Genomic DNA, 26750 nt, shown 5'->3' on the forward strand with positions numbered 1-26750 from the left:
TCTCCTCCTTGTGACAATATTTCATTATTGGTGCTCTCAATTTCAATCAATGTAGTGGAATCATTCAAGTCATCTCCTTGTGAAAATATTTCATTCTTGGTGCTGTCCATTTCAATCAATCTAATGGAATCATACAAGTCATGTCCTCCTTGTGACAATATTTCATTATTGGTGCTCTCAATTTCAATCAATGTGTTGGACAATTCAAAAGAAATTGCCACGGTCTCTTCATTGTGAGCCATTTTATTTTGAAATTGCTTGCTGTAAATTGCAGAAAAAAATAATCACTTTCATTTATCGTTTTTAGTAATACATAATATAAAACTAACTTTATCAAGTATTTAGTATAACAGAAGGACTGCAAATAAATAACAGAAAACATTTTTCAAATTATCTTCAAGTGTACAACATAGTTCCCCTTACAAATTAACAACTCACCTTTTTAAAAGTAGCAGAAGTGTTAGTACTGTGTAAATCAAACACCAGAAATTCACCACCACAAATTCCTCACAAATGTACCTCAGACAGTAGTATCACAAAATGGCTGTGGTTTCCTCTCATTTGACATATATACATAACCAATTAACTTTCATCACACACAAATACAAAACCAAAGTAACATTTTAATTGGTTCTAAATTTCAACACTTTCAAATGTGTTTTCCCCATGCAATTTTCCATAGGACATTTACATACGTCTACAGCCTGAATGGCTGAACGGAATTACACCAAACTTGGCAAAATGGTACATCAAACCTAAGAGGTCAGGAAGGATCTACTATGCCCCCTTATGGTCATTTCCCCCTTCGCTTTGGCCTCCTCTTGTCTCTCAATCCTACCGAGAGACAAGATGGCGGCCGCTACGGACTGTTTGGAATGTTGACAGACGCCGGAGAACCAATCAGCTTCGCAAAGCTCCGTAACGTGAAAAGTACGCGAAGCGGAGCGCTGTTACAGATATATATCTTTTTTTGAACGTTAATTTCTCAAAATCCACTGGAGCACATATATTGAGACCTAGCAAAGGCACATCGGGCTACCAGTCCCTAATATTTTGCCAAGTTTCGTGCAAATCCATTCAACCGTTCGATTATTATTATTTTGGTTTTTTTTTGCCCCGCGGGGCCCTTTTAAAACCTCCACATCAAACCTAGGGGGTCAGCGAGGATCTACTATGCCCCCTTATAGTTATTTCCCCCTTTGTTTTGACCTCCTCTTGTCTCTCGATCCTACCGAGAGACAAGATGGCGGCCGCTACGGACTTTTTGGAATGTTGACAGACGCCGGAGAACCAATCAGCTTCGCTTCACAAAGCTCCGTTGCGCGTAAAGTACGCGTCCTGGGATGCTGCCAGGTCCGCTGTTACAGATATATATCTTTTTTTAAACGTTAATTTCTCAAAATCCACTGGAGCACATATATTGAGACCTACAAAAGGCACATCGGGCTACCAGTCCCTACAATTTTGCCAAGTTTCGTGCAAATCCATTCAGCCGTTCGGGCTAAAAGTGAGGCCAACCGCCCTATGGAAAACTCAATGTTAAAAACACGTTTTGGGACCCCCCTTTTTTCTCGGCCCCCCCTTGACGAACCCCCCCCAAATTTTCAAGGGCTGCTCAGAAACAAAATGTGCCATTTTCCTGAAAATTTCAGCCAATTCCGTCCACAAACGCCAAAGTTATTAGACATAGAATTTTCAAAAATCCCATAGAGAAAAAATCCTAACTATATATACCTACTGGCGACCGCCAGTAGGTAATATATATATATATATATATACATATATATAACATTTCTATGGCAAAATGAACCCCCTCATTTTGTTCCTTTGCAAATTAAATGTTTTAAGTGTTAACACTTTATTCCAATCAAGATGACTTCAGGTGTGCCATACTTTTGTCATAAGTAAGACTGTTAGCGCTCTAGTTGTTCTTTAGAACACTCTGGGACATTCTGTCACTGGGCTATAGTTGGGCTACATCTGGCTGATATTTGGGCTACATTTGGGCTCTTTTGTCTCTGGTGGCCATCTTTGGGCTACATTGGGCTACATTGGGCTACATTTGGGCTCCAACATATATATAGCCCAATGTAGCCCAATATATATTTTTCAAAGTTAATTTTCGTAAAAACCACTGGAGCATATATCTTGAGACATAGCAAAGGCACATCGGGCTACCAGTCCCTACAATTTTGCCAAGTTTTGTGGAAATCCATTCAGCCGTTCGAGCTAAAAGTGAGGCCAACCGCCCTATGGAAAACTCAATGTTAAAAACACGTTTTGGGACCCCCCTTTTTTCTCGGCCCCCCCTTAACGAAACCCCCCCAAATTTTCAGGGGCTGCTCAGAAAGAATATGTGCCATTTTCCTGAAAATTTCAGCCAATTCCGTCCACAAACGCCAAAGTTATTCGACATAGAATTTTCAGAAATCCCATAGTGAAAAAATCCTAACTATATATACCTACTGGCTATCGCCAGTAGGTAATAAATATATATATATATATATATATATATATATATATATATATATATATATATATATATATATATATATATATATATATATATATATATATATATATATATATATATATATATATATATATATATATATATATATATATATATATATATATATATATATATATATTACCTACTGGCGATAGCCAGTAGGTATATATAGTTAGGATTTTGTTTCCTTAGGAAATCCACAACATTCTATTTGGAATAACTTTGGCGCTGGTGGACAAATCTTCGTGAATTTCTCCAAGAAAATGGCCTGCTCGGTTCCGCTCCTTCCCTAAATGTTTAGGGGTGATTCGTCAAGTGGGGGCCAAGAAAAAAGGTGGTCCCAAAACATGTTTTCCCCATGCAATTTTCCATAGCGACCTTTAGCCAGGGCTACAGCCCGAACGACTCAACGGAATTACACGAAATTTGGCAGAGAGGTAGAGTTCTGTTCGCAGATTGTGCTTTTTGTTTGTTAAATGGTGTAAATCCGTTCAGTAGTTTAATAACCATAGCAGCCCAGGTTAACATCAGAACCTGGGCTGCTATGGGAATTTACAAGGGCCTATGGTTTTTTATTAATGTTGGGAGGTTGGGCTTGATAATACGTCCTTGTAAATTCCCATAGAAGCCTATGTTCTGTTGTTAACATGGGCTTCTATAGGAAATAACAAGGCCGTATTATCAAGCTCATTATCGCCGTTTTATCTGCAGTTTCCTGCCAATAAAACAGCGACAATTTTAACACCGGTCCTTGATAATATGCACCTAAGTTTACTGGTCAAAAAAAGAGCAATGGGCCATATTATCAACAAAAGGCGATACATTATCGTCTCTTTTATTGGCAGGAAACGGCAGATAAAGCGGCGATAATGGGCTTGATAATATGCCCTTGTGAATAACCATAGCAGCCCAGATTAACACCAGAACCTGGGCTGCTATGGGAAGTTACAAGGGCCTATTATCAAGCACATTATTGCCGCTTTATTGGCAGTTTCCTGTCGATAAAAGCGGCGATAATGTATCGCCTTTTGATGACAATATGCTCCTTCATTTCTATGATAGTATGTAAAGCTTTCCTTTTTTTGTGTAGCAGTTGTACTCTCTACGCATGCGCATCGTCGTTTCGAAGCGCACGTTTTCTTTTTCTTCAAGTTCAACAAGCAAACCTTTCTTTATTTCAGGTAGTAAATCTGTCGCTTTCTTTTCCCGGGTTTGTGTGTGTCATCCGCTGCTGTACTTTTGTACAGTATTAATAATCATATGTTTTCTATATTTATTTGAAAGGTAGTGCCGAGGCGCCAAATGTTGATTACCGTCATACCCCTCCCCCACAAAATAAAAGAAGTATGTAGTTTTTTAAAATTAACTTTTATTAAACAGTAAATCTAAACGAAACTCAATTATAAGTATATTAGAACTAGAAAAATAACTTTAACAAACAATGTTATAAACAAATTGTGAAATGGATTCCAAAAGGTGTCCGATTGGTAATCTGCAAAAGAAAAAAGAAAATTAGAGTTTAGAATTATGTAGATGTGAGTAAATGAGCTGAAGCATTACGGGGCATGTTATCAAGAAAGGCGATAAAATTATCGCCGTTTTAGCTGTAGGAAACTGCAGCTAAAGCGGCGATAATGGGCTTGATAATATGCTCTTGTGAATTCCCATAGCAGCCCAGGTTCTGGTGTTAACCTGGGCTACTATGGGAATTCACAAGGGCATATTATCAAGCCAATTATTGCCGCTGAAACGGCGATAATTTTATTGCCGTTCTTGATAATATGCCCCTACACGTTTTTTTAACTCTACGGTTTGACGTGTGCAGTGTGACTTGTACATTCCAGTTCTGTTATAGTGCCGCATTCAAGTGGTGTCTATATGGAAGTACCTACTGCGTTACTGACGCCCGTTATGCCGACTTATTTCTAATGCATTGCTATGAAGGATTTGTAGATCTAGGCCTCTGTGCTTACCATTGTATAAACCTTGCGGCCAAATTCATAAGAAAGTGGAGTTCACAACTTGATTTGAACAATTCTTCTACACGTCCAAGCAGACAGCAGTGTTTATAAGTTTAAGAGAGAAAGAGAAATGATGTCACAGAGAGTGAGAGAGAGAAAGAGAGAGAAAACAACATTAAAACTGTGTTGCAGAGTCTGGAGTTGAGATTTTTTCTTGAAATGTCAGAGGTAGATTTACTAGCTCCTTGCATCACTTTACCCTTGTTAAAAGTGACTCAAAAGTGGCGTAATAAGGTTGTGGATCTGTTTGTCAGACTGTTGTAACCTATCTGTTGTCACTGCTTGGAGGTAATTATAAATTTTACAGAGAAGCTGCTGTACACTACGCACTCTGGGCCATAATATCAAGCCTGAGCGACAAAATTATCGCCACTTTATCGGCAGGAAAGTGTCGCTAAAGTGGCAATAATGGGTTTGATAATATGCTCTATGGAATTCCAATCAAAGCTCATGTTAGATGTCCTTCACATCTAACATGAGCTTCGATTGGAATTGCATAGAGCATAATATCAAACCCATTATCACCACTTTAGCAGTACTTTGCTGTCGATAAAGTGGCGATAATTTTGTCGCCAAGGCTTGATAATATGGCCCTCTCTAGTTTCACAAATAAAGCTAATACTACAGTTTTACGAGTGCAGTGTACCTGGTACATTTCAGTTGTTATAGTGCCACATTCAAGTGGTGTCTATATTGAAGTGCCTACTGCGTTACTGAAGCCCGTTATGCCGACTTATTTCTAATGCATTGCTATGAAGGCTTTGAAGATCTAGTCTGCTGTGCTTACCTTGTATAAACAGTGCGGCTACCGGAGTTCACCACTCGACTTGAACTCTGCTTCAATACGTCAAAGTATATTCAATCCGTTGGAGACAATTCCATTGCTGTTGCTCGATAGGCTGTGGTTGCTTCTGAACGATGTTTGGTGAAGGAAACAAAATGATATTTTGATTAGTCATCGTAAACTGAGTTGCGTAACTACTATCAAAAGTGAATTTTAATTAGGGTTCTTAATATTCCGTAGTTAGACTGTTGCAGCTTCAGCAAACAAAGGAAGATCAATAACTTAATACAGGCCTGGGACGGCCTCGTGACGCAGAAAAAAAATACTATCATGGACGCACAATTACTATTAATAGAGGCCTAAGCATGTGGCGTAGTACAGAAATACGACACAGAAATTTATGCACGCACAATTTCTAAAATTAGAGGTGTATAGGACCTTGTGACTTATAAAGAAATATTTCAATTATGAAAGCACAATTTAAAACCATTGAGGGGTAGGAAAGCCATATGAAGGAGAAAAAAATAGCATTATGCATATACAATTTACAGTGGAGGCTGATGTTGTGACGTCTTCTCTTACCTTTGCTTCTGTCGTCTTTTGTCGTGTCTTCAAAGGCTGCGGTTTTGCTGAGTCTGGCAGTCTGTCTGTCACCGCAGTCGAGACAGGCAAAAGAGAGCGTGCTCACGTCAGTGCCCGCATTATATGGGAATTGTGGGGGCTGACCAAACAAAGCCCAGGGCCGTCATTGGTAGCGTTTTCGCGGTCTGCAAGAATGATGGCCCTGGGGGACATGCCATTGGGTAATGTATTGGTTTCCAGGCTAAATGATAGCAAGCATGCTAGGTGGTGGCATGTGGGTAGTGTGGGAGGGTGTGCACCACGCATGTGCAAGTATGAGTGTGTGCACTAACAATTACTAACAGAGAGAGATGGGGGTGGTGCTATAATGTACGCAGAGGCAGCCCCAGAATCGGATCTGCAATGAGTGAACACTTCTAATCATTCTCCTTAGCGCACCCTGAGCTCTGATTTGTCACTGAGAGGGTGATCGAACCATAGTTTGTACTGCTTATCATACTCAGCATGTACCCGCTCATACGGTACGAATATGCTTTGACGTTACGCGTCGCATTAAAGCTTCCGTGTGACATCATGTACGGGGTTCTGTACGCGAAAGGGGGCAATGTTTCTACTTGGTTTAAAACATTTATTTATGTATTTAATGTACATTCTAAGGGCAGACATTTGGGATAACTATGAATTTTTTTAATACTTGTAACAATCATATATTACTTTTAAAAACAATTGCACAAATCATGGTAGAACATCATGCGTACTGGTATCGAAATAGCTGCGTAAGCGCATCATAAGCGTACGCAAAGGCATGTGACTTTAAAAGTAGAGATTTGATTGGTTCATAACTTTTCCTATTGCGACTGTTGAAAGTTCTGTCCCATTATAATTATTCGACTTTGAGTTTCTAAGAAGAAGCATTTCTTCAGAGAATCTTCTCAAATAGAAGCAAGATCACAATAATAAGAGCAATGGAGTCATCTTCCAGCAGTTCTTCAGAGGGAGATTTCATTCCTGAAGAACGTCCAAAGAAGAGGAAAGAAGCTCTAATTTGGAAGTTTTTTACTTTTCCAGAAGGACAAAAAAAGGTTAATGCTCCAAAAGTAACCTGTAAAATTTGCCAAACAACTCTTTCAAGGGGTGATCCATGTAAAAAATACTCCTTTGGAACAGCAAATATGGTGCGACACGTGAAGAACTTGCACCCCAAGAACTTTGCTCGAGCTGACCGACGGAGGTTGCGCGAGAACCCACCTGCTGCTACACCAAGCACATCAACTGAGGCAACAGCATTTTCAGCAAGCAGTCCATACCCACATGAGTGAGTGAGCAGTGGCAGGGCTCACAGCTGCTTTGCGCGCTGTTACTGTGATTTTAATTGTGGGCACGTAGTGTTTTTATGGACTGTGCTGCACTGCATATTGTATTTTAAAACTGTACTTTTGCACGGAAAATGGCTGCACTTTTAGCGGTGTCTCCGCTGGAGTCAAGCCCTTAGTGGGCTGAGGCTTCTTGAATCCCCCCCCGGACTCCCCGACTCACCAGACGCATTGGGGTGCCTGTCTTGTCTTCCCTCCTCCACGCCTCGGTCCGACAGGGTGGCTAGCACCGTTGAGCGGAGGGCGTGGAGGTGAGAGACAGTCACTTCCGCTTCCGCCTGCGAGTGACCGGTTAGCGGTCTAGTCGCGGTGAGGCAGACGGGCTGAGGGCTTTAAAAGGAATCCAGCAGCGTGGGACGAGTGGCGGTGAGTGAGCAGTGGCAGGGCTCACAGCTGCTTTGCGCGCTGTTACTGTGATTTTAATTGTGGGCACGTAGTGTTTTTATGGACTGTGCTGCACTGCATATTGTATTTTAAAACTGTACTTTTGCACGGAAAACGGCTGCACTTTTAGCGGTGTCTCCGCTGGAGTCAAGCCCTTAGTGGGCTGAGGCTTCTTGAATCCCCCCCCGGACTCCCCAACTCACCAGACGCATTGGGGTGCCTGTCTTGTCTTCCCTCCTCCACGCCTCGACCGACAGGGTGGCTAGCACCGTTGAGCGGAGGGCGTGGAGGTGAGAGACAGTCACTTCCGCTTCCGCCTGCGAGTGACCGGTTAGCGGTCTAGTCGCGGTGAGGCAGACGGGCTGAGGGCTTTAAAAGGAATCCAGCAGCGTGGGACGAGTGGCGGTGAGTGAGCAGTGGCAGGGCTCACAGCTGCTTTGCGCGCTGTTACTGTGATTTTAATTGTGGGCACGTAGTGTTTTTATGGACTGTGCTGCACTGCATATTGTATTTTAAAACTGTACTTTTGCACGGAAAACGGCTGCACTTTTAGCGGTGTCTCCGCTGGAGTCAAGCCCTTAGTGGGCTGAGGCTTCTTGAATCCCCCCCCGGACTCCCCGACTCACCAGACGCATTGGGGTGCCTGTCTTGTCTTCCCTCCTCCACGCCTCGGTCCGACAGGGTGGCTAGCACCGTTGAGCGGAGGGCGTGGAGGTGAGAGACAGTCACTTCCGCTTCCGCCTGCGAGTGACCGGTTAGCGGTCTAGTCGCGGTGAGGCAGACGGGCTGAGGGCTTTAAAAGGAATCCAGCAGCGTGGGACGAGTGGCGGTGAGTGAGCAGTGGCAGGGCTCACAGCTGCTTTGCGCGCTGTTACTGTGATTCTAATTGTGGGCACGTAGTGTTTTTATGGACTGTGCTGCACTGCATATTGTATTTTAAAACTGTACTTTTGCACGGAAAACGGCTGCACTTTTAGCGGTGTCTCCGCTGGAGTCAAGCCCTTAGTGGGCTGAGGCTTCTTGAATCCCCCCCCGGACTCCCCGACTCACCAGACGCATTGGGGTGCCTGTCTTGTCTTCCCTCCTCCACGCCTCGGTCCGACAGGGTGGCTAGCACCGTTGAGCGGAGGGCGTGGAGGTGAGAGACAGTCACTTCCGCTTCCGCCTGCGAGTGACCGGTTAGCGGTCTAGTCGCGGTGAGGCAGACGGGCTGAGGGCTTTAAAAGGAGGATGTCATTCCGGAAGCGCAGCGGACGAGCGCAGCGGGCGCGACGAAGGCGCGCCGAAGTGTCGCCAAAGTCGAGCCCGTCTGCGCCCGTCCGCGGCCGACAGCGGGCTAGGGCGACAACCCCTGGTCGTAAGATCCGCTGGTCTAAGGATCAACTCCTTGGCTTCCGTCCTCGCACTGCATCCTTATGTATGCATGGCATGACGAGTGACGAAAGGAAATGTCCTCACTGCGGTTACCATTTTACTACTCTGTTGCGGGACACCACGGAGCAAGCACTTGCCTGTGGCCTCCTAAATGTAAGGTCACTACGCAAACATAGACTTGATGTTTATGAGCTGATTCTAGATAAAAAGTTCGACCTACTGTTTCTAACGGAAACTTGGTTAGACCAGTTTTCCGACTCGGACATTATCGAGGCCACGCCGGAGAACTATTCTTGGGTTAGGCAGGATAGGCCTGAGGGGGTGGGAGGGGGGATTGCTATTATTTTTCGAAATACTTTGGGATGTTGTCTAGAGCGTATGCTGATTGTGGAGAGTGAGGCGGGTGTCTTCACTATTCAAATCAATGGGGGCACGACGATCAAAGGCTGTCTGGTTTATCGGCCGCCAGGGGCATGCACAAAGTTTAGAGAGAGCCTGCTAGAAAGCCTTATGGAGGCTACCCTACGCAGGGATAAATTTCTCCTATTAGGAGACCTGAACCTGCATTTAAACTGCCCAGAGGAAACAGGGGTTAAGGACTTTTGTCGGGATATGCTAGCTCTTCAACTGGAACTGAAGCTATTGGACCCCACGCACCGCCAGGGACATCTTCTGGACCCGGTTTATGCTAACTGGGGAGGTGTGGAGGTGTCAGGAATAGAGCCGATCCCCTGGACAGACCACTTTTTGGTGGCATTTTCCATACAGAGCTTAAAATCCAATAAAGCCAGTCAGGCACCCCTTAACTATCTGAGGAGGAAGTGGGCGAAATTCTCGGTGGAGGATTTCAACCAAGTTCTAAGTAGGGGTGGTCAGCCTGGTGGCGAAGACATAGAAACAGCGGTCTCTAACCTGAATCAGCGCATTACTGAAGATTGCAGGCGAGCTGAAAAAGTCTGGAGGGTGTCTAATGACAATCAGGCTAGAGAACTGTTCTTGGAAAAAAGGCGCCTGCACCATAGGCTGATTAAAAAGTCTAAGGCAGCCTACTATGCAGGACAAAGATTGGGGTCGGAGAATTCAGCCAAAGAACTCTTCGGTATTTACAAGTCTCTGACCACGGTAAATTCACCTACTGAGCCGGAGAGTTCCTCAATGGAGTCATGTGACCGAATTGCCGAATATTTTTCAACTAAAGTCGAAAAGATCTACTCGACTTTCCCTAATCCACTGACTGGGATTGACTGCGAGGCAGCATTTGGGGACACGGAGCCGGCAGGGCATCTTACTAACTTCCACACCCCCCCATTTGAGGATTTAGTAGTGGTGTGTCGCTCTGTCAAATCAGGGTCCCCGTGGGATCCAGTGTCACCCAAACGCCTGGCGGACAGCCTTGAAGTTCTGGAGCCTTATATGAGGCATGTCCTGGACATTTCCTTCGGTTCGGGGAAGCTGCCTGAGGGGTGGAAACAGGCGGTGGTGCTCCCGCTTCGGAAGAAACCCCACTTAGGCTTCGAGGTATTAGAGAATCTGAGGCCCATCTCCCTCCTGCCTTTTCTGTCCAAGGTGGCAGAAAAGGTGGTCAATACCCAAATCATGAAGCATGTGGAAGAGACGGGATTGCTTCATGCGACGCAGTTTGGTTTCAGACCACGCCATTCCACCGAGTCTGCCCTCCTTATGGCTACGGAACATCTGAGGGAGGGTGTGGATGCAGGCCAAACTATGGCCTTGATCCTGTTGGACCTCAGCGCGGCGTTCGACACTGTAGCTCATAACATCTTGCTACAGTGTCTGAACAGAGGTGGCATCTCTGGCACCGCGCTGAGATGGATCCAGGACTTCCTTAAGGGGAGAAGCTTTCGAGTCAGGCAAGGAGACTGCTACTCAAAAGGGGTCCCCTTGGGCCAAGGCGTGCCGCAGGGTTCGTCATTGAGCCCGACCCTTTTTAATATGTATGTCGCGCCGGTTGCCACGATTGTGGAGAGTCATGGTCTCCAACTAGTTTCGTATGCCGACGATACGCAGCTGGTGATCTCCCTATCGCACGCGCCCTGTCTTGCTGCCGATGGCTTCCGCTCGTGCATGAAAGATCTTGCCGAGTGGATGGCTATCAACTGTTTGAAGCTTAATGGCAGCAAGACAGAGGTGCTGGTGGTGGGGAGAGCCCAGTCTGCCTGGTCGTCGGCATGGTGGCCACCTTGTCTTGGACCAACCCCAACCCCCTGTCAAGAGGCACGTAATCTGGGGGTGTGGTTTGATGCGGGTCTTACTTTTGGCCCCCAGATCAACCGGGTGGTAGGAGTCTGTTTTGGGATTCTGAAGAAACTGAGAAAGGTCCTAGACTTACTCCCGATCGGGGCCCGTCAAACCTTGGTCCATGCCCTGGTGACAGCTAGGTCGGATTACGGGAACCTGTTGTACCTGGGGGCTCCGGAAAAAAGCATGGCACGCCTGCAAGTGCTGCAGAATGCGGCAGCTCGTTTGATTCTCAGGCTGCCCAAAAGGGCGCCTTCCAAGGCGGCCCTCCAGAAGCTACACTGGCTCCCCGTGAGGAGAAGAGTGGAATATAAAGCCCTCTGTACCTGTCATCGAATCTTGAATGGCAGGGCGCCCGACCCTCTGAATAAACTGATCGAAGTGTATCGTCCAACACGAGCGCTTAGATCCGCTGGGGGCGGTCTGCTGAGGATCCCCAGAGTTAAGAAAGCACGCATGGGAGGTAGGTCCTTCAGATGCCTAGCGGCAAGTAACTGGAATAAACTACCAGTGGACCTGCGCTTGGAACCGGAGGAAGCCAGGTTCCGAGCAAAACTGAAAACATTCCTCTACTCTAAATAAGTGCCCGCTTTGCTTCTGTGCTCCCTGCTCGCTGCCTCTCCCTCTTTTAGCACGTGGACACGCCGGTGTGCGTAACGCAGCGCTCTACAAATGTCCCAATAATAATAATAATAATAATATTGATTCTGACTTTGCTAAAGTTAAAATTCTATGCATTTATTGCGATAAACTTTTGTGTTATGGGGAACAGTTTAGAGACCTGATGAAACGCAGGATGCAGGATCATTGCTATCCTCGACATTAGTTGTTTATTTTTCATTCTTTTGTTTCGCTTGGAATTTGTTGAGAAAACACAACAAAAACTACAAAACTAAAAAAACAAAAAAAACAGTTCTTTTTAGAACTACCTTCACTGGTGGAAGAAAGAACTATATTTCTATGTTAGTGTGTAAATGTTTGTCAGAATGAATGTGTACTTCATAAATGCATGAATGAATATCTTACTAGTGTATGAAGAATGTGAAAGTGCAGAACTATAAGGAAGTGCTACAGCATAAATCTATAAGGTGTTTATCTATAGTATACTGTATACTGTAGTATGTCCGAAGCACTTGAATGTAACATATGTACATAAATATGTTACAAGTCTATGCTTCAATTTGCGCTGCTGGTGAAACTGCCTGGGTGAATTTGTATGTGTTAGGGGCGGATTTACAATCCCCTTGTGCCTCTTTTACACAGCTGTTGCGTCACTTTTGTGACACAGCGGTGGTGCAAAAGATGTGCCATGGTGTGTGCTACTAACAATGTGACGCATCTGAAGGGTGTATTACATTGTAAAGCGCTGCGCCAGAAGAGGCTTTCTTGTGCAGAAGGGGGTGCAGCAACGCCTCCTAAAAGTGACTCAGTGAATTGTATAACATTTCATTCAGTCACTTTTGAGCTTATGCTGCGTCAAAACCTTGCACATGCTTGAAGCAGGTGTAAGGATTGATACAGCATTGTGAGCATAGGGCCCCAAGAGCATTGGTGGAGCTGTTATACTTGCAACCGACGTCAAGCAATTATTAATCCAAAAACTCCTTTGCAATTTAGTTTTGTTATTATTTTATAATAAGAATCTGAAATATAATCTAAAAAATAAAATAAATATAAATATTTATATTAAAAATATAAGAAATTAGTACAAAAAGAAAGACATAATAATTAATATATTTATAAATTATCATTTACAAAACCTTTGAAATTCACTGAAAAAACCATAGGCTTCACACACGTTATAGTTAGGAATTAGCATTTAAAAAACCTTAGAAATTCATTGAAAAAACCATAGGTTTCACACGTTATAGTTAGCTGAACATTTCTCTCATACAAAACCTTTGAAATTCCTCCGTTATAGTTAGCTCAGCTAACTATAACTTGCGCGCCCACAATGCACTGCTGATGACGTCACTATTACATCACTCATGACATGGTCAGTGACATCACTCATGACATCACTGATGACATCTCAAATGACATCCCTGATGACATCACTGATAACATCATCCTTGTGGCAGACCACCTCTCACTGTAATATAATCTTTGATACACACGATCAAAAATAGAAACTAAAATTTTCAAAAAAATGGAGATACCAATTCCTGTTAGAATAACCTATTCAGTAATTCCAAAATCTACATACACATCCACTCATTCACCAACAATTCTATATAGTCACTCATACATGTACTCACCCATCATATGTACTAATACACCTATACATCCTGTTATACACCGACACTCATATATAGAGTTACTCACACACATACTCACACATGCAAATAAACTATCAAATATCCATTTACTTGCATATACAGCTACACACCCACCACTACACTAACTTCTACAGATTCGTACACATACTTACTCGCTTAAAAAATCACTTATAGAAACTCATACTTATTTATACAGGAAGTCTTAGAATCTCTCGCTCTGACATATACTCACTTATATACATCAATACTCACATATACTAGTTTAAAACACATGTAGTTACTCATAAAGATACTATTGAGACAGTCATTCACTCACTAACACACCCATACACACACTCATCCACCCATACTGTCCTGCACACATGCTCTCTTCAAAACACATACAAACAGTGAGTTAGTCATTCATGCATCTGTGCCCTAAGTAATACTCCCCACCGAACAATACAGACACTCATTTTGGTACTCAAAAAAGCAACTAATAACCCATATACACACTGATGTAGCTACTCACCAACCCATGCAGCCACTTATATACAAAGTGAGACACTGATACAGATATTTAAAGATTTAAAGATTACTCGCTAATACACCTATTCACTTAAATATACTTAATAAGTCAGTTATACAATCAATTTTACAAAAAAATCCATTTAGACACTTATTTACCCATTTATTCTTCCATCGACGTTTAGATACACATATATAAACAATATTTATTTTTGAGAAAGACACACATTCACTGGATGATTTCATCAGTGATGTCATCAGGGATGTCATTTGAGATGTCATCAGTGATGTCATGAGTGATGTCACTGACCATGTCATGAGTGATGTAATATGTGACGTCATCAGCAGTGCATTGCGGGCGCGCAAGTTATAGTTAGCTGGGCTAACTATAACGGAGGAATTTCAAAGGTTTTGTATGAGAGAAATGTTCAGCTAACTATAACGTGTGAAACCTATGGTTTTTTCAATGAATTTCTGAGGTTTTTTTAAATGCTAATTCCTAACTATAACGTGTGTGAAACCTATGGTTTTTTCAGTGAATATATATATATATATATATATATAAACACAACTCTTACTTCACAAAGAAGAGAGCACGCACATGAGGACTGCTGGATTAGGGCTTTTTTATTGTAATGGGCCTCCTCCGACCCAGCAGAAAGGAGAGACGCGTTTCGGCTGACACAGAAGCTGTGAATACTCAATCTAGTTAGCCCCATTTTTTTTTCACATGTATACTGTTTCCCAATCATAAACATAGAAGAAATATTGGTCACATCATGTGAAATAGCAAATGCATAAAAATTCATTAAAGTGCAATACAATTAATATATACTTAGTGGAAATTGCAATTTGTTGAAAAATGATATATAGAAAAAACGCATAGTGCATAGAGATGTGGCTTTTTTTATGCATGATGCATAAGCAATCCACTAAAAAATATATATATACAATTTATAAAATTGTCTTTAGCACTAGAAACGTATAACCCTCTCAACCATTATTTTGGAACACCCACTATTATTGTGCCATAACTTAAAAAAATATATAGCGCAAACCCCCTCAGGTAGCACTTCCAAAGTAAATAAATAAATAAATCATGCTGCTTAAATATATGACAGACGACAGATTTTGTGAAATTCATCTCTTTTCTAGACAATGTGAAAAACGCCTCAGGACTCTGTCAGTAAAGCCTCATTAACGTAACTGAATAGCACAATGCTGCTCAATCTCGAACTGAGTTTAAATAGACAAATGCAACTTCTATTTGGATTAATAAATAGCAGGGCATATGTGAAAATTAATGCACATAGATTGTACTTTCCGGTGTGTACTGACAACCTGAAAACAGTAAATTCAGACAGGCAGGGACTACTAGCCCCATAATGCCACATCATGGTAATCTGAAAACTGCTGAAAAGCACAGATAACTCATATCTAGGCCTGTGCGGTAAATTCAGTTCCGCTCGCGGAATTTGCGGAATTTTGCGTTCTGGGGAGAACGCGGAATTGCACAAAATTCTACATTCCGCAACTTCGCAACATTTTTTGCTTGTTGCGTTCTCAAAATGCGTGTTCGCGAGATATTTCCCCCCGAGCACGCAAACAGCAATTGCCAACAGGAAAAAAGCATCGCGAACAAGCAATTCCTCGTGTTCGTGGATTTTCTGCGTGTTCGCCGAGATTTTTTACCGTTTCGCGGAGTTTTGCGTAACGCGATTACGCAAATTCCACCCACCCCATCTCATATGGAACACAAACTGTTATACATGACGTTTGCATGATAAAATACAGTGACACTCAAGGTGATGCTCAAAAGGGTCCGATCTCATGTGAGATAATGTCATATGTCAGTAACTAATTACATCGCTTGACTCCAAACAAAGTAAGAGTTAGAGGCAAACCAATGCGGGCGTTCATGTTAAGAAGTTTCCACTCCTGTAGCAGCACAAAGTTAACAAATATGCAGGGTCAGGGGAGATTCCTACTTAAAAATTGATCAGCCAAAACAGTCCTCATTGCTACAACAATCGCTTACACGGTACCCAGTCACCAGAAATATGTCGGCCTGCTGAGTGAGTCAAGTCGAGACATGAAGAAACACGAACCCCGCGCTGAAAGTCGGCAGACTTCCTCGCGTCAAGATCAATGCCTCCAACAGTGTCTGCATCTTCTATGCCTCTCTGAGGCGAATACTCGGGGGCAGTCAGTAAAAGCACTTGCCATTCTGCTCCTTCCAAATTGCAGCTAATAAGACAACCCAAAATGACTGGTGGTGTGTGAACAGCGAAAACCGCCAATGCTAAATAATATCTAAACACAACTTTTACTTCACAAGGTTAGAGGGCACGCATACGAGGACTGCTGGATTAGGGCTTTTTTATTGTAATGGGCCTCCTCCGACCCAGGTGAGAAGAGAGACGCATTTCGGCTGACACAGGAGCCTTTCTCAATCTAGTTAGCACCATTTTTCTTTCACATATATACTGTGTCCCAATCATACATCATGATGTGAGATAGCAAATGCATAAAAATACTATAAAAGTGCAATACAATTAATATATACATAGTGAACATTTCAATATCTTGAAAAAGGATATATAGAAAAAAGCATAGTGCATAGAGTATTGTATGAATGATGTATCAGTAATCAACTAAAATATATATATATATATATACAATTTATAAAATTCTAGAAATGTATAACCATCTCATCCAATATATTGGAACACCTACTATTATTGTGCCATAACTTAAAAAAATATATAGCGCAAACCCCCTCAGGTAGCACTTCCAAGGTAAGTAAATAAATAAATAAATCATGCCGTGTGTGTGTGTGTGTGTGTGTGTTTATATATCTATATATATTTCTGCTCCTGCTTGACCGCTGATGTAGGAAGCACTCGAACACACCAAGACTCCAAGCAAAGCCCTTTATTAAAGGTATGGACACGCTTCACTGCAGAATCCTTTGACAGTCATTGCGCCACTGCTGACGCATTTTGATTTCTCTTCTTCAAAGGCATGTGGTCGAATGAAGTACACAGCCCGGTCACTGCCTTTCCCTTTTCTTCCTTTGATAGCACGCCCCATGATGGGCTGCTCTGTATGAGTAGTGTTGAGGATTCTGGGAGTGGTAGTGACGATGCATACATTATGTGCAAATGTTCTGTTGGACAATTAAAGACCCGGGATGGGCCTCCGCAGCTAACGTGTCCTAAATCCTGTAGGATGGTGCCCCACCGTGTGGCTGGCAGATGACAACCCCTGTAGCCCACAGGTTCTTGGGGTGGTGCAGTCCTGGCGGCGCGGACCCCGCCCAAATATTTCTGCTCCTGCTTGACCGCTGATGTAGGAAGCACTCGAACACACCAAGACTCCAAGCAAAGCCCTTTATTAAAGGTATGGACACGCTTCACTGCAGAATCCTTTGACAGTCATTGCGCCACTGCTGACGCATTTTGATTTCTCTTCTTCAAAGGCATGTGGTCGAATGAAGTACACAGCCCGGTCACTGCCTTTCCCTTTTCTTCCTTTGATAGCACGCCCCTTGATGGGCTGCTCTGTATGAGTGGTGCTGAGGATTCTGGGAGTGGTAGTGCTGATGCATACATTATGTGCAAATGTTCTGTCGGACAATTAAAGACCCGGGATGGGCCTCCGCAGCTAACGTGTCCTAAATCCTGTAGGATGGTGCCCCACCATGTGGCTGGCAGATGACAACCCCTGTGGCTCTCAGGTTCTTGGGGTGGTGCAGTCCTGGCGGTGCGGACCCAGCCTAAATATTTCTGTTCCTGCTTGACCTTTGATGTAGGAAGCACCCGAACACCACCAAGGCTCCAAGCAAAGCCCTTTATTAATGGTATGGACACGCTTCACTGCAGAATCCTTTGACAGTCATTGCGTCACTGTTCCCGCATTTTGATTTCTCTTCTTCAAAGGCGTGTGGTCAAATGAAGTGCACTGCCCGGTCACTGACTTTCCCTTTTCTTCCTTTGATGGCACGCCCCTTGATGGGCTGCTCTGTAAGCGACTAGACTACCAGCCCTCTTTAGCAAACATGAATCAATTTATCCGCCATTTTGACATCATTTGTAAAGTACATTTTGGTGTCAGAAGGAAAGTGCAAGTGCAGGCTAAAAGTGTTTTTCCTCAAGTTATACATATAAGACAAAGACCCAACATTTCATATAATTTTAGAAAGGCCCCTAAGTGGATGGATAATGCTTGTTCCATCATTCTTTAATTCGATGTCCCAATGTTCATTCAATGCATTTCGGATATCATGATCAGATGTAAATACATAGCTTATATAAAAGGTCCACTATAAATCATATCTCATCAATTGATATAATGATTACAATGTTCACCAAGTTAAGATCTATAAAATGTAAAGTGCAAGTTAAGATCAACATTCTTGTTAAATTCTTTAATGTTTTCTTCTGTATATAATTAATCAGTGTAATCTTTAAAGTGTAAACTACAGTTTTAAGACCAAGATTAATTTAAAACATCATTAAAATGGTCCTTCAAGAAATATTTTGTATTCATGAATCCACCAGTTGTTCACATAGGGGGAAATAGAAAAACCAAGGTAGAATTAATCCACCCTCCTGATCTTGTTCTTGGAGTGATACAATTAGCTCTGGTTTAACTATAGTGTGCAATTTTAAGAGCATTTGAGTGAAGGTTGTATCTACAAGTTTGCAAAGTTCTATATGAGGTGACGAAGCGTTAGTCAAGAAAATAACAAGATCTGGGAAAGTATATACATAGGATTAAAGGCAACATGATGATTCAGCTCAGCATTTGGTCTTATAGAGTCTTACTCTATTTACAAATGGACATGTAGTTCTGCATCCTGTTTGTGTCCATATGGGTATTCAGTGTCAATCGCAAGGATGAGTCGGGATTCCATTCTACTTAACTTCAGAGTTCTGTCCCCGCCTCATTCTGTAGGTTTCACAATTTTTATCCCAAAGCATTTCAGTTGTTTACAATCATTAGAATGGAATTCGGTAAAGTGTTTTGTTATGGGATAGCTGAAATCCTTGTTCTCTATAGCACGTAGGTGTTGTAGGATTCGTAGTTTTAATTTGTTGATTGTGCTTCCTACATAGTCTTTTTTACAAGGACAAGTTAATCTGTAGACCACATATTTTGGTTCACACATAATGTGGTCAATGATACTTTCTGTTCTTCCATTCTGAAGTTGGTAGGTCGTGGAATTCAGGCCATGTTCACAAGCTCGACATTTAGCACATTTCCAGAACTCTGGTGTATTGAGCCATGAGGTTGTTTTTGGTTCTCGTATCTCTAGATGGCTCTGTGTCAAGATGTCTGCTAGGGAAGCTGTTTTTTGATAGGTAATGCTCGGATATGGCGTCAGAGTTTTTCTTAATGTTTCATCTAGCATTAGAATCTCCCAGTTCCTGCTGATATTATGTTTTATATCTCTGCTTTGATTGTTAAAATCCATAATCAGTCGTGAAGTTGTTTCTTCCTGACCTACTTTCTCTTGTATTTTTCTTCTTGATGGATTTAAGAGATCAGTTCTTGCCTTTGATTTGACTCTGGACGTTGCATTCTCAATGACTTCCAACGGGTAACCGCTCTCCATGAAACGACAACTCATTTCATTGATTTCCCAATCAAGATCAGAGGTTTCAGAGCAATTCCTCTTTGCTCGAAGCATCTCGCCGTAAGGTATGCTCCATTTTAGATTTTGGGGGTGCCCACTATTTGCATGCAGAATGGTGTTGTATGAGGTGGGTTTTCGATGCATTTTGGTGCATACCCAATGTTCTCTTATGAAAACTTCTATGTCTAGGAAAATGATGTTTGATTCACTGATTGTTGATGTGAAGGTTATATTGTATTCATTCTCTTTGAGAGAGTGAATAAAGTTCTGTAAATCTGCACAATCCCCGTCCCATACGATGAAGAGATCGTCGATGAATCGACATCAAGTCTTTATTTTCGAGTGTTTTGTTTTTCCAGAGTCTCCGTTTCCCACACTGCTATCAACAGTTTAGCATATGTTGGAGAAAATGATGTCCCCATCGCTGTACCCTGTCTCTGCCTGTACAGATTACCTTTGAAGAGGAAGAAATTAGGGTTTAGACAATACGTCAGCATTTCTATCAACATTGCGGGGTGTTCCAGATGACTTATCGACCTAGTTTGCAGGAATTTTTTGACAGCTTGTATTCCAGCAGTGTGATGGATCAATGTATGAAGTGATGAGACATCTATTGTTGCCATAAGTAAGCATGCTTTCCAGTCAATTTTTTTAATTTTATTCACGAAACCCATAGTATCCCTCAAGTAAGGAAGTAAGTAAGGAGGTCACATAATTCATGAGTAAAATGGCCACAAATCTGGACGTAGATTCTGGTAATGATCCGATAGAACTGACTATAGGTCAGGTGGATTATGGGCTGCTTTATGTACTTTCTGTAGAAAGTAGATTGTTGCTGTTATGGGATGGTCTGCTTTCAAGTATAGATATTCCTCGAGATCAATTAGACCTTCCTCTTTCCATCCTAGTGATGATATTCCTTGGTCCAGGTCTCTGTTGGGTTATCCACAAGTTTCTTATAGTAGTCTTCATTCCCCAATTGTCTATTTAGTTCTGCTATATAATCACTCATGTTCTGGACCACGATGTTGCCACCTTTGTCAGAGGCCTTAATCATTATTGCAGGGTCTTCTCTTAAATCCTTGAGTGCTTTTTACTCCCTGCTGTTAAATTCCAATTTTTCTTTTTATTCCCGGACTTGTTTTTTATGGAATTTGTTAAAATTTTATTAATTTATTCCACCATGATTTCGTGAAATAAATCAATGTTATTCCCAGGTGGGAGTTGCGGATAAAGCGTGGATTGTTTTTTGAGACCTCAGTTTGTGCCCATCCCTAGACTGTTTAAATTAAACAAAACAAGGGGACCCGATAGGATCGCTTCGGACCACGAGTAAATAATTTTTATAAGGAACAGTGGTCCTAGGCTTAGAAAAGATATTCAAACAGATTCAATTATAGACCACAATGAGTGCTATAAGTTCAGTTCCAATGTCCAGCCGGACATGGAATATTTATTTGATCAATGTAGAAGACATTTTTGAAAATTAAAATACACACAAATAAAGAGGGCACAGTCCTGTACCCAGTATGAGGGAAAGAAAAAATTTAAGGAAAAGGTAGAAAACAAATTAGATTTTCAGGCAATAACTTTTTGGAGCAGAACGTGGCTTGCATCTTAATACATAGTACTGCAAGCTCAAAACGTCAGTGAAAGCAATATATTAACACAATGGTACAATTGCGACACTGTGTTTGAAAAGTCGACGTTTCGATCCCATGCCCCTATACTAGCGGGATCAGACCGCCCTGCCTTCCATCGTCTCTCCTTGAGCCCTTCATCATAGTAGAGACGGAAGCGCGGGTTTGTAACCTATGGCGGAGTGGTGTTGGGCTTAATAAAATAACACGCACCATCATTGGGATTGCCTCGTCTTTTTTCACGGCTGGATGTGCTGTTTTGGACGACAACGTACTGCATATATATATATATATATATACATATATATATATATATATGCATATTCTGCTAATTCTAAGATCTGATGGTAGGTTAAAAGTTTTTAAATAAGGACGGTACTAGACAACAGGATTGTATTCTTTGCTCAGAAGACACTGATCGTTGCATTCCAGCACGACATCCCACAAAAAATACAACCTCTGAGCCTGCCCCCAACTTCCTACTAAAGGATGGAACAAAGGATACTATTAAATACAGAGGCACACAACCTATTTAAGGATTACAATGAACTCACCTTAGGAACTACAGTTACCAGCAACCCTGACAACAGAACCTTGTGAGCCACACCCACTTAGGGCGGACCGATTTAAATAAACCGCATTTAAATCTTCAAGGTGAGCCGAGTCTGCCTCTGTAAACATGTCCATGAGGAGGTGACGTTCTTGCCCCGAAACATGTCGGACCTTTTTAATTAATTTGGAGGAAGGCTGTGAGGGATTCGGGAGCAAATAGAGACTGGATGGTCTGCTGGTGCCGTGGTGATCCCTCCTGAAAGCGCAGGGGCGCATTGCTATTCCATATATCTATATATATATATATATATATATATGCATATTCTGCTAATTCTAAGATCTGATGGTAGGTTAAAAATTTTAAATAAGGAGGGTACTAGATAACAGGATTGTATTCTTTGCTCAGAAGAGCTCTATATATATTGTAGTGCCATCCAATAATAACAATCTTTTCCACTCCTTCTCTCCCTATATGGCACTCTTGCGTACTTTGCATCATTGTTCAACACACTTTTTTGCACTTTCTTTCATGTTTTGCACTTTTTGGCACTATTTTGCACTTTTAGACAGTGCCTTTGCACATTTTTGGCTATTTTGCAAAACAATGTACAATTTACTAAAATGAAATAAGAAAGTAAATAGTATAAATAGAAAGATGTTTGTCTAATATGTGCCACAGCATTTATCTATGAACTAAATTTCAACAGAGATTACAGGAATGTATTCTTTGAATTGTATTGTTAGAATAATGTTTTGAGAGTTGCTTATATCTTCTTTTGGTAGTTTTGAAAGTGAGGTAAAATAACACAGGTACTTTTTTCAAGATGTCCATTAAGGCGTAAGGTACTTTACCCCCAAAAATTATACAAATACAAAAACGAAAATGATTATGAAAATGCTCAATTTACACAATGAAATTTGAAATATTGAAAATTAACAGTATTTTTATGTTTTTGCATCTTTACAAAATCTATGACAAAGGGTACTCTACTAGACAATTAACTATCATATGGTTTAATGGTTTGATTTTAATTGGGTGATGGTGGCAATAGGAGGCCCGTTGTACTCAGCACAGAGCACTTTGGATTGAAAGGAAAAAGTAAAAAATATAGGCAGCCAGGCCGGATATGTGCCGTACCCTTTCTTAAAGCCAAGAAGTTAAACAGAGTGAATTCAAAGGAAAGAGGCTTGGGATTTCATTTCACACTCACACATAGACACACACTCAGACAGGCACACACGCACGCAGTGATCCCTTTAGCAGACTGAGGTTTCATGATTTAAAAGAGAACATTTTCCAGTGATTAGTTAACATTTTGTTTATTTTTCATTTACACTGCACATACTTCATTAATATACAATTACTTTAAAGTTAAAAAAGAACAAAATACTTCACATAATATTTGGTTCTTTTTAGCCACACCTTTGAATCACTCCACTGCTTCCACTGACCGTGTCCTATGGCACTCATGATTATATCACCCACACTTTTTATGAACCTCAATTGCTTCATCTAAATGAAGACAGTTTAGGAACATGTCAAATAAACAATGTCACCCTTCCAAGCCATATTAATTTGCAAGTACTTGCAGAGGCATTTGGGCTACCTGGGTATGCAGACACAGAGCACTGGAGGTGTGTGCCCCACAGTGTGAAGACCTCTGCACTAGTAAATGGCACAATAAATCCTGGCGTCCACAGGTGATTCTTAACTTTCCATGCCATGGTTTAAAGTTGCTGCACCATATAATAAGGCTGTATATCCTTATAGAACATATGCTTCTCTTTGCAAGGTAAATGTAGCACATTATGTTAAAATTAATTTACGAGCATATAAGATTCCAAATCCCCCTATAGTTAGCCTAAAACATCCATTTCTTGAATGCAACAATTGACTAAAGGTTACTTTCTATAACCTGAACATCACAGTGGCCAGCCTATTTTCCCAGAATTTATTTTGTATTTCCGCTTCCTTCCTAACCAGTGCTTGTTCTCTGTAATTATTAACTCTATCTCAATAGGAATATAAAGATTCTAACTGGTAACTCCAGGGCATCACAAGATCTGCGTTCTGGAATGGGGACGGAAAAATGTGGGTCCTACACCACATGTAGGGTGTGATTTAAAGTCTGATGAATGGAGAGTACCATCCATATGCCAACGTGGCAAAGGACATTACTTACACCTTCCTGAAGGTATACCATCCTTCCAATTTAGATATGATCTCCCACCCTGTATTATCTCGGAGCATTGGAAAAATCTGCTGTCAGTGCGGTTTCTTTCAATATACAAAAGGTTTCGTGGCTGGATGTTGTTGGCTTTCATCGCAGTCCATCAACCTTTTAACATGTTTCAGCTTTTCTGAAACAAACTGCAGAGCTGGAGTTTGTTTCTGAAAAACTAAAAAACTAATGATGCCCACCCACAGGAAATTTGGGGGTCATTACTGGTTTTTACTGTGACTCAATGGCAGGCTTTTCCTGTAGGTGATAGGTAGAACATTACACTATCCACACTAATAAGGGTGGGCAGGGTAAGGTCCTTCTTCTATAGGCCACTACTCCTTTTGGGGCATCTGAACAAGCTTTCCGTTGAGCTCCAGCGATGCAAAACATACAGTTTCATATCTGGGTAAATGTTCATGCACATATGGTTCAACCCCCTATGACCATACCTTAGATATAGCTATACCTGACTCTTAATTATGAGTCCGGATATCCATGGACTGCTAGACATATGGGGGCGCTGCAGTGGCATTCTTCGGACCACCTTATTACAATTAGGGCAGTTGTACCACTATTGCACCACCACAGCTGCCAAGTAACCCACATTCCCAAGTGGTGGTGTGGCGGTTTAGATGCAGTAATATGCTTAGTGGGATCACCACTGTCCCACCAACCATATTACTAGTTTCTTCTCCGCCACAGTTTTCATTTGGAGTTCCAACACCATGAATACCATGGTAGAGAGGAAACAAGGTGCCTCATCCCATGCGTGTATGCACACCCATTCCTACAGAGCATGGCATTTAGAGTTCATGCTGTTCAGGAACTGTTTTTGTCATCCCTTTGCAGTGCCAATTTTCTGAGGCACCACCTTGGCAATGGCAAAAACCAAGCCACCAGACAGGTGGAAACTTCTCATCTGGCTGGGGCCTGACTATGGGTTTGGAGGTGCGGCAATGAGGCAGACCCGGCACTGGACCGCCAAACTTGTAATCAGGCCCTTGCTAGGGTCCATTATATATACTTCTGTGGTCTGACTCCTTAAATTTTAAGATTGAGCACCCTAAAATCTCCCATCCCCTCCACTTTTCTCCACCTGCATCCAAAACTGTTACTGAAACACACCAGCTTTCTCTTAAGCCCAGAGGGCTAGGGGAAAATATTCTAGAAGCTGAATTGAAAAATGTGTCCTTAGCATTCATTTGGGAATATCAACATTTGTTGATAGGATACAGATACAGAAGTACAATTATCTTATTTCAAATTCTGGTCACACAGTACGGGTGGTATTTTTGAAAGCAGTAAAATATTTTAAGAACCAACCTAGCTAGTAATAGGTGGTTTCCTAAAAATCAGCATCATATGAAGTCACAATCCCACCTACCTCCTGAATAATAATGAAGGTGACCACAAATTGCAACTCACTACAAGTGGAGGCCATCTCAGAGACAGCGGCCTTCTGGGAGCGGTAGACGATAATGCCTGTGATTGCTTTTAAATGGAGCAAACCTGTAAAAGGCAGCACAATTTCCTTAAAGTAAAGGGGGAGGTGTGAAAAAAAGGTTTTTTTTAATTTACAAACGGGAAGGGATCCCAAGTGCACACCTTTTCTTTCGCAAATATATTACCACCACTTTTGAGGAGTTCGTAAATTCTCAAAATTGTGCGAGTGGATTTCCCTTGTAAAACATTGATATTTAAGATACTGATCTGGTGTTTGTAAAAAAGTCAATTCATAGTCCCATTTTAGGAGTCCAAAAAATGTTTGTGATTCACAAAACAGGGATTCATAGATAGGAGAAGGCATTTTAACAGTCGTAAATTAAAGCGTTTGTGATAGTTAAAATTCTTAGTACATCTACTTTCTTCGTTTCAGGGAAAATAATTTCAGTTAATGTCATTAGCACTTCTGTAAATCATTACATCATATAATTTTTTCGTATACATAATCACCAGAAAACTGCAGCAAAACATCATTTTGTAAAGAGATTTTTTATAATGTAAGTTTTTGCTCCTCTAGGTACAGATTAGCACCTGCTAATCCATTTCCAGCAGCGTTTGAAGATGCATATGCTGCAGCAAAGTTTTTCCTACAGAAAGACGTTGTTGATCAGTACAATGTTGACCCAGGCAGAATATGTGTGTCTGGGGACAGTGCTGGAGGAAACTTGGCAGCAGCTGTGACACAACAGGTACAGTATTGTTGTTAGGTTTATAAATATATTTGTATGTAATAATAATTTTAAAAGTTCTAGATTTGTGCTTTCTTTAATATGTCCAGGGGGTTAAAAAAATAATGACATGAAAAATAACAAAAATGTTTTTCTTCATGGCTAGCTTCTCATGTTTCTTAAACCTCTTAAGGTGTTCTGTGTTAGTTTATTGGACACAGTTTCTTAATCAAGACCTGTATTTCACATTGTTTTCTCTTTCTAATTATTTATAACAAAATGTAACCTCATCACAGTGAGAAGGATATATGGTTGAGCAGAGACCATGAACAGTTGTCTAAAATATTTTCTCCCCAAAAATATTTTATTTGAGAAAAGATGACTTCTTTTGCAAGTTGATTTTTTTACATGTCATGTTATCCACTCAGCTATCATCTTCATCCTTA

General features: G+C 41.6%; 1 protein-coding gene across 1 annotated transcript in view; it reads left to right on the forward strand.

Annotated features, from left to right (window-relative positions):
• The window catches only part of LOC144791461 (arylacetamide deacetylase-like), a 193777-nt gene that overhangs the window by 125842 nt on the left and 41185 nt on the right, over positions 1 to 26750 (forward strand). Inside the window, exon 4 of the mRNA XM_078666138.1 lies at positions 26154 to 26325. Coding sequence (XP_078522264.1) covers positions 26154 to 26325 — 172 coding nt within the window. The remainder of the gene's footprint in view (positions 1 to 26153; positions 26326 to 26750) is intronic.

Source organism: Lissotriton helveticus, chromosome 11 (assembly GCF_964261635.1).
Source record: "Lissotriton helveticus chromosome 11, aLisHel1.1, whole genome shotgun sequence".
Taxonomy (NCBI): domain Eukaryota; kingdom Metazoa; phylum Chordata; class Amphibia; order Caudata; family Salamandridae; genus Lissotriton; species Lissotriton helveticus.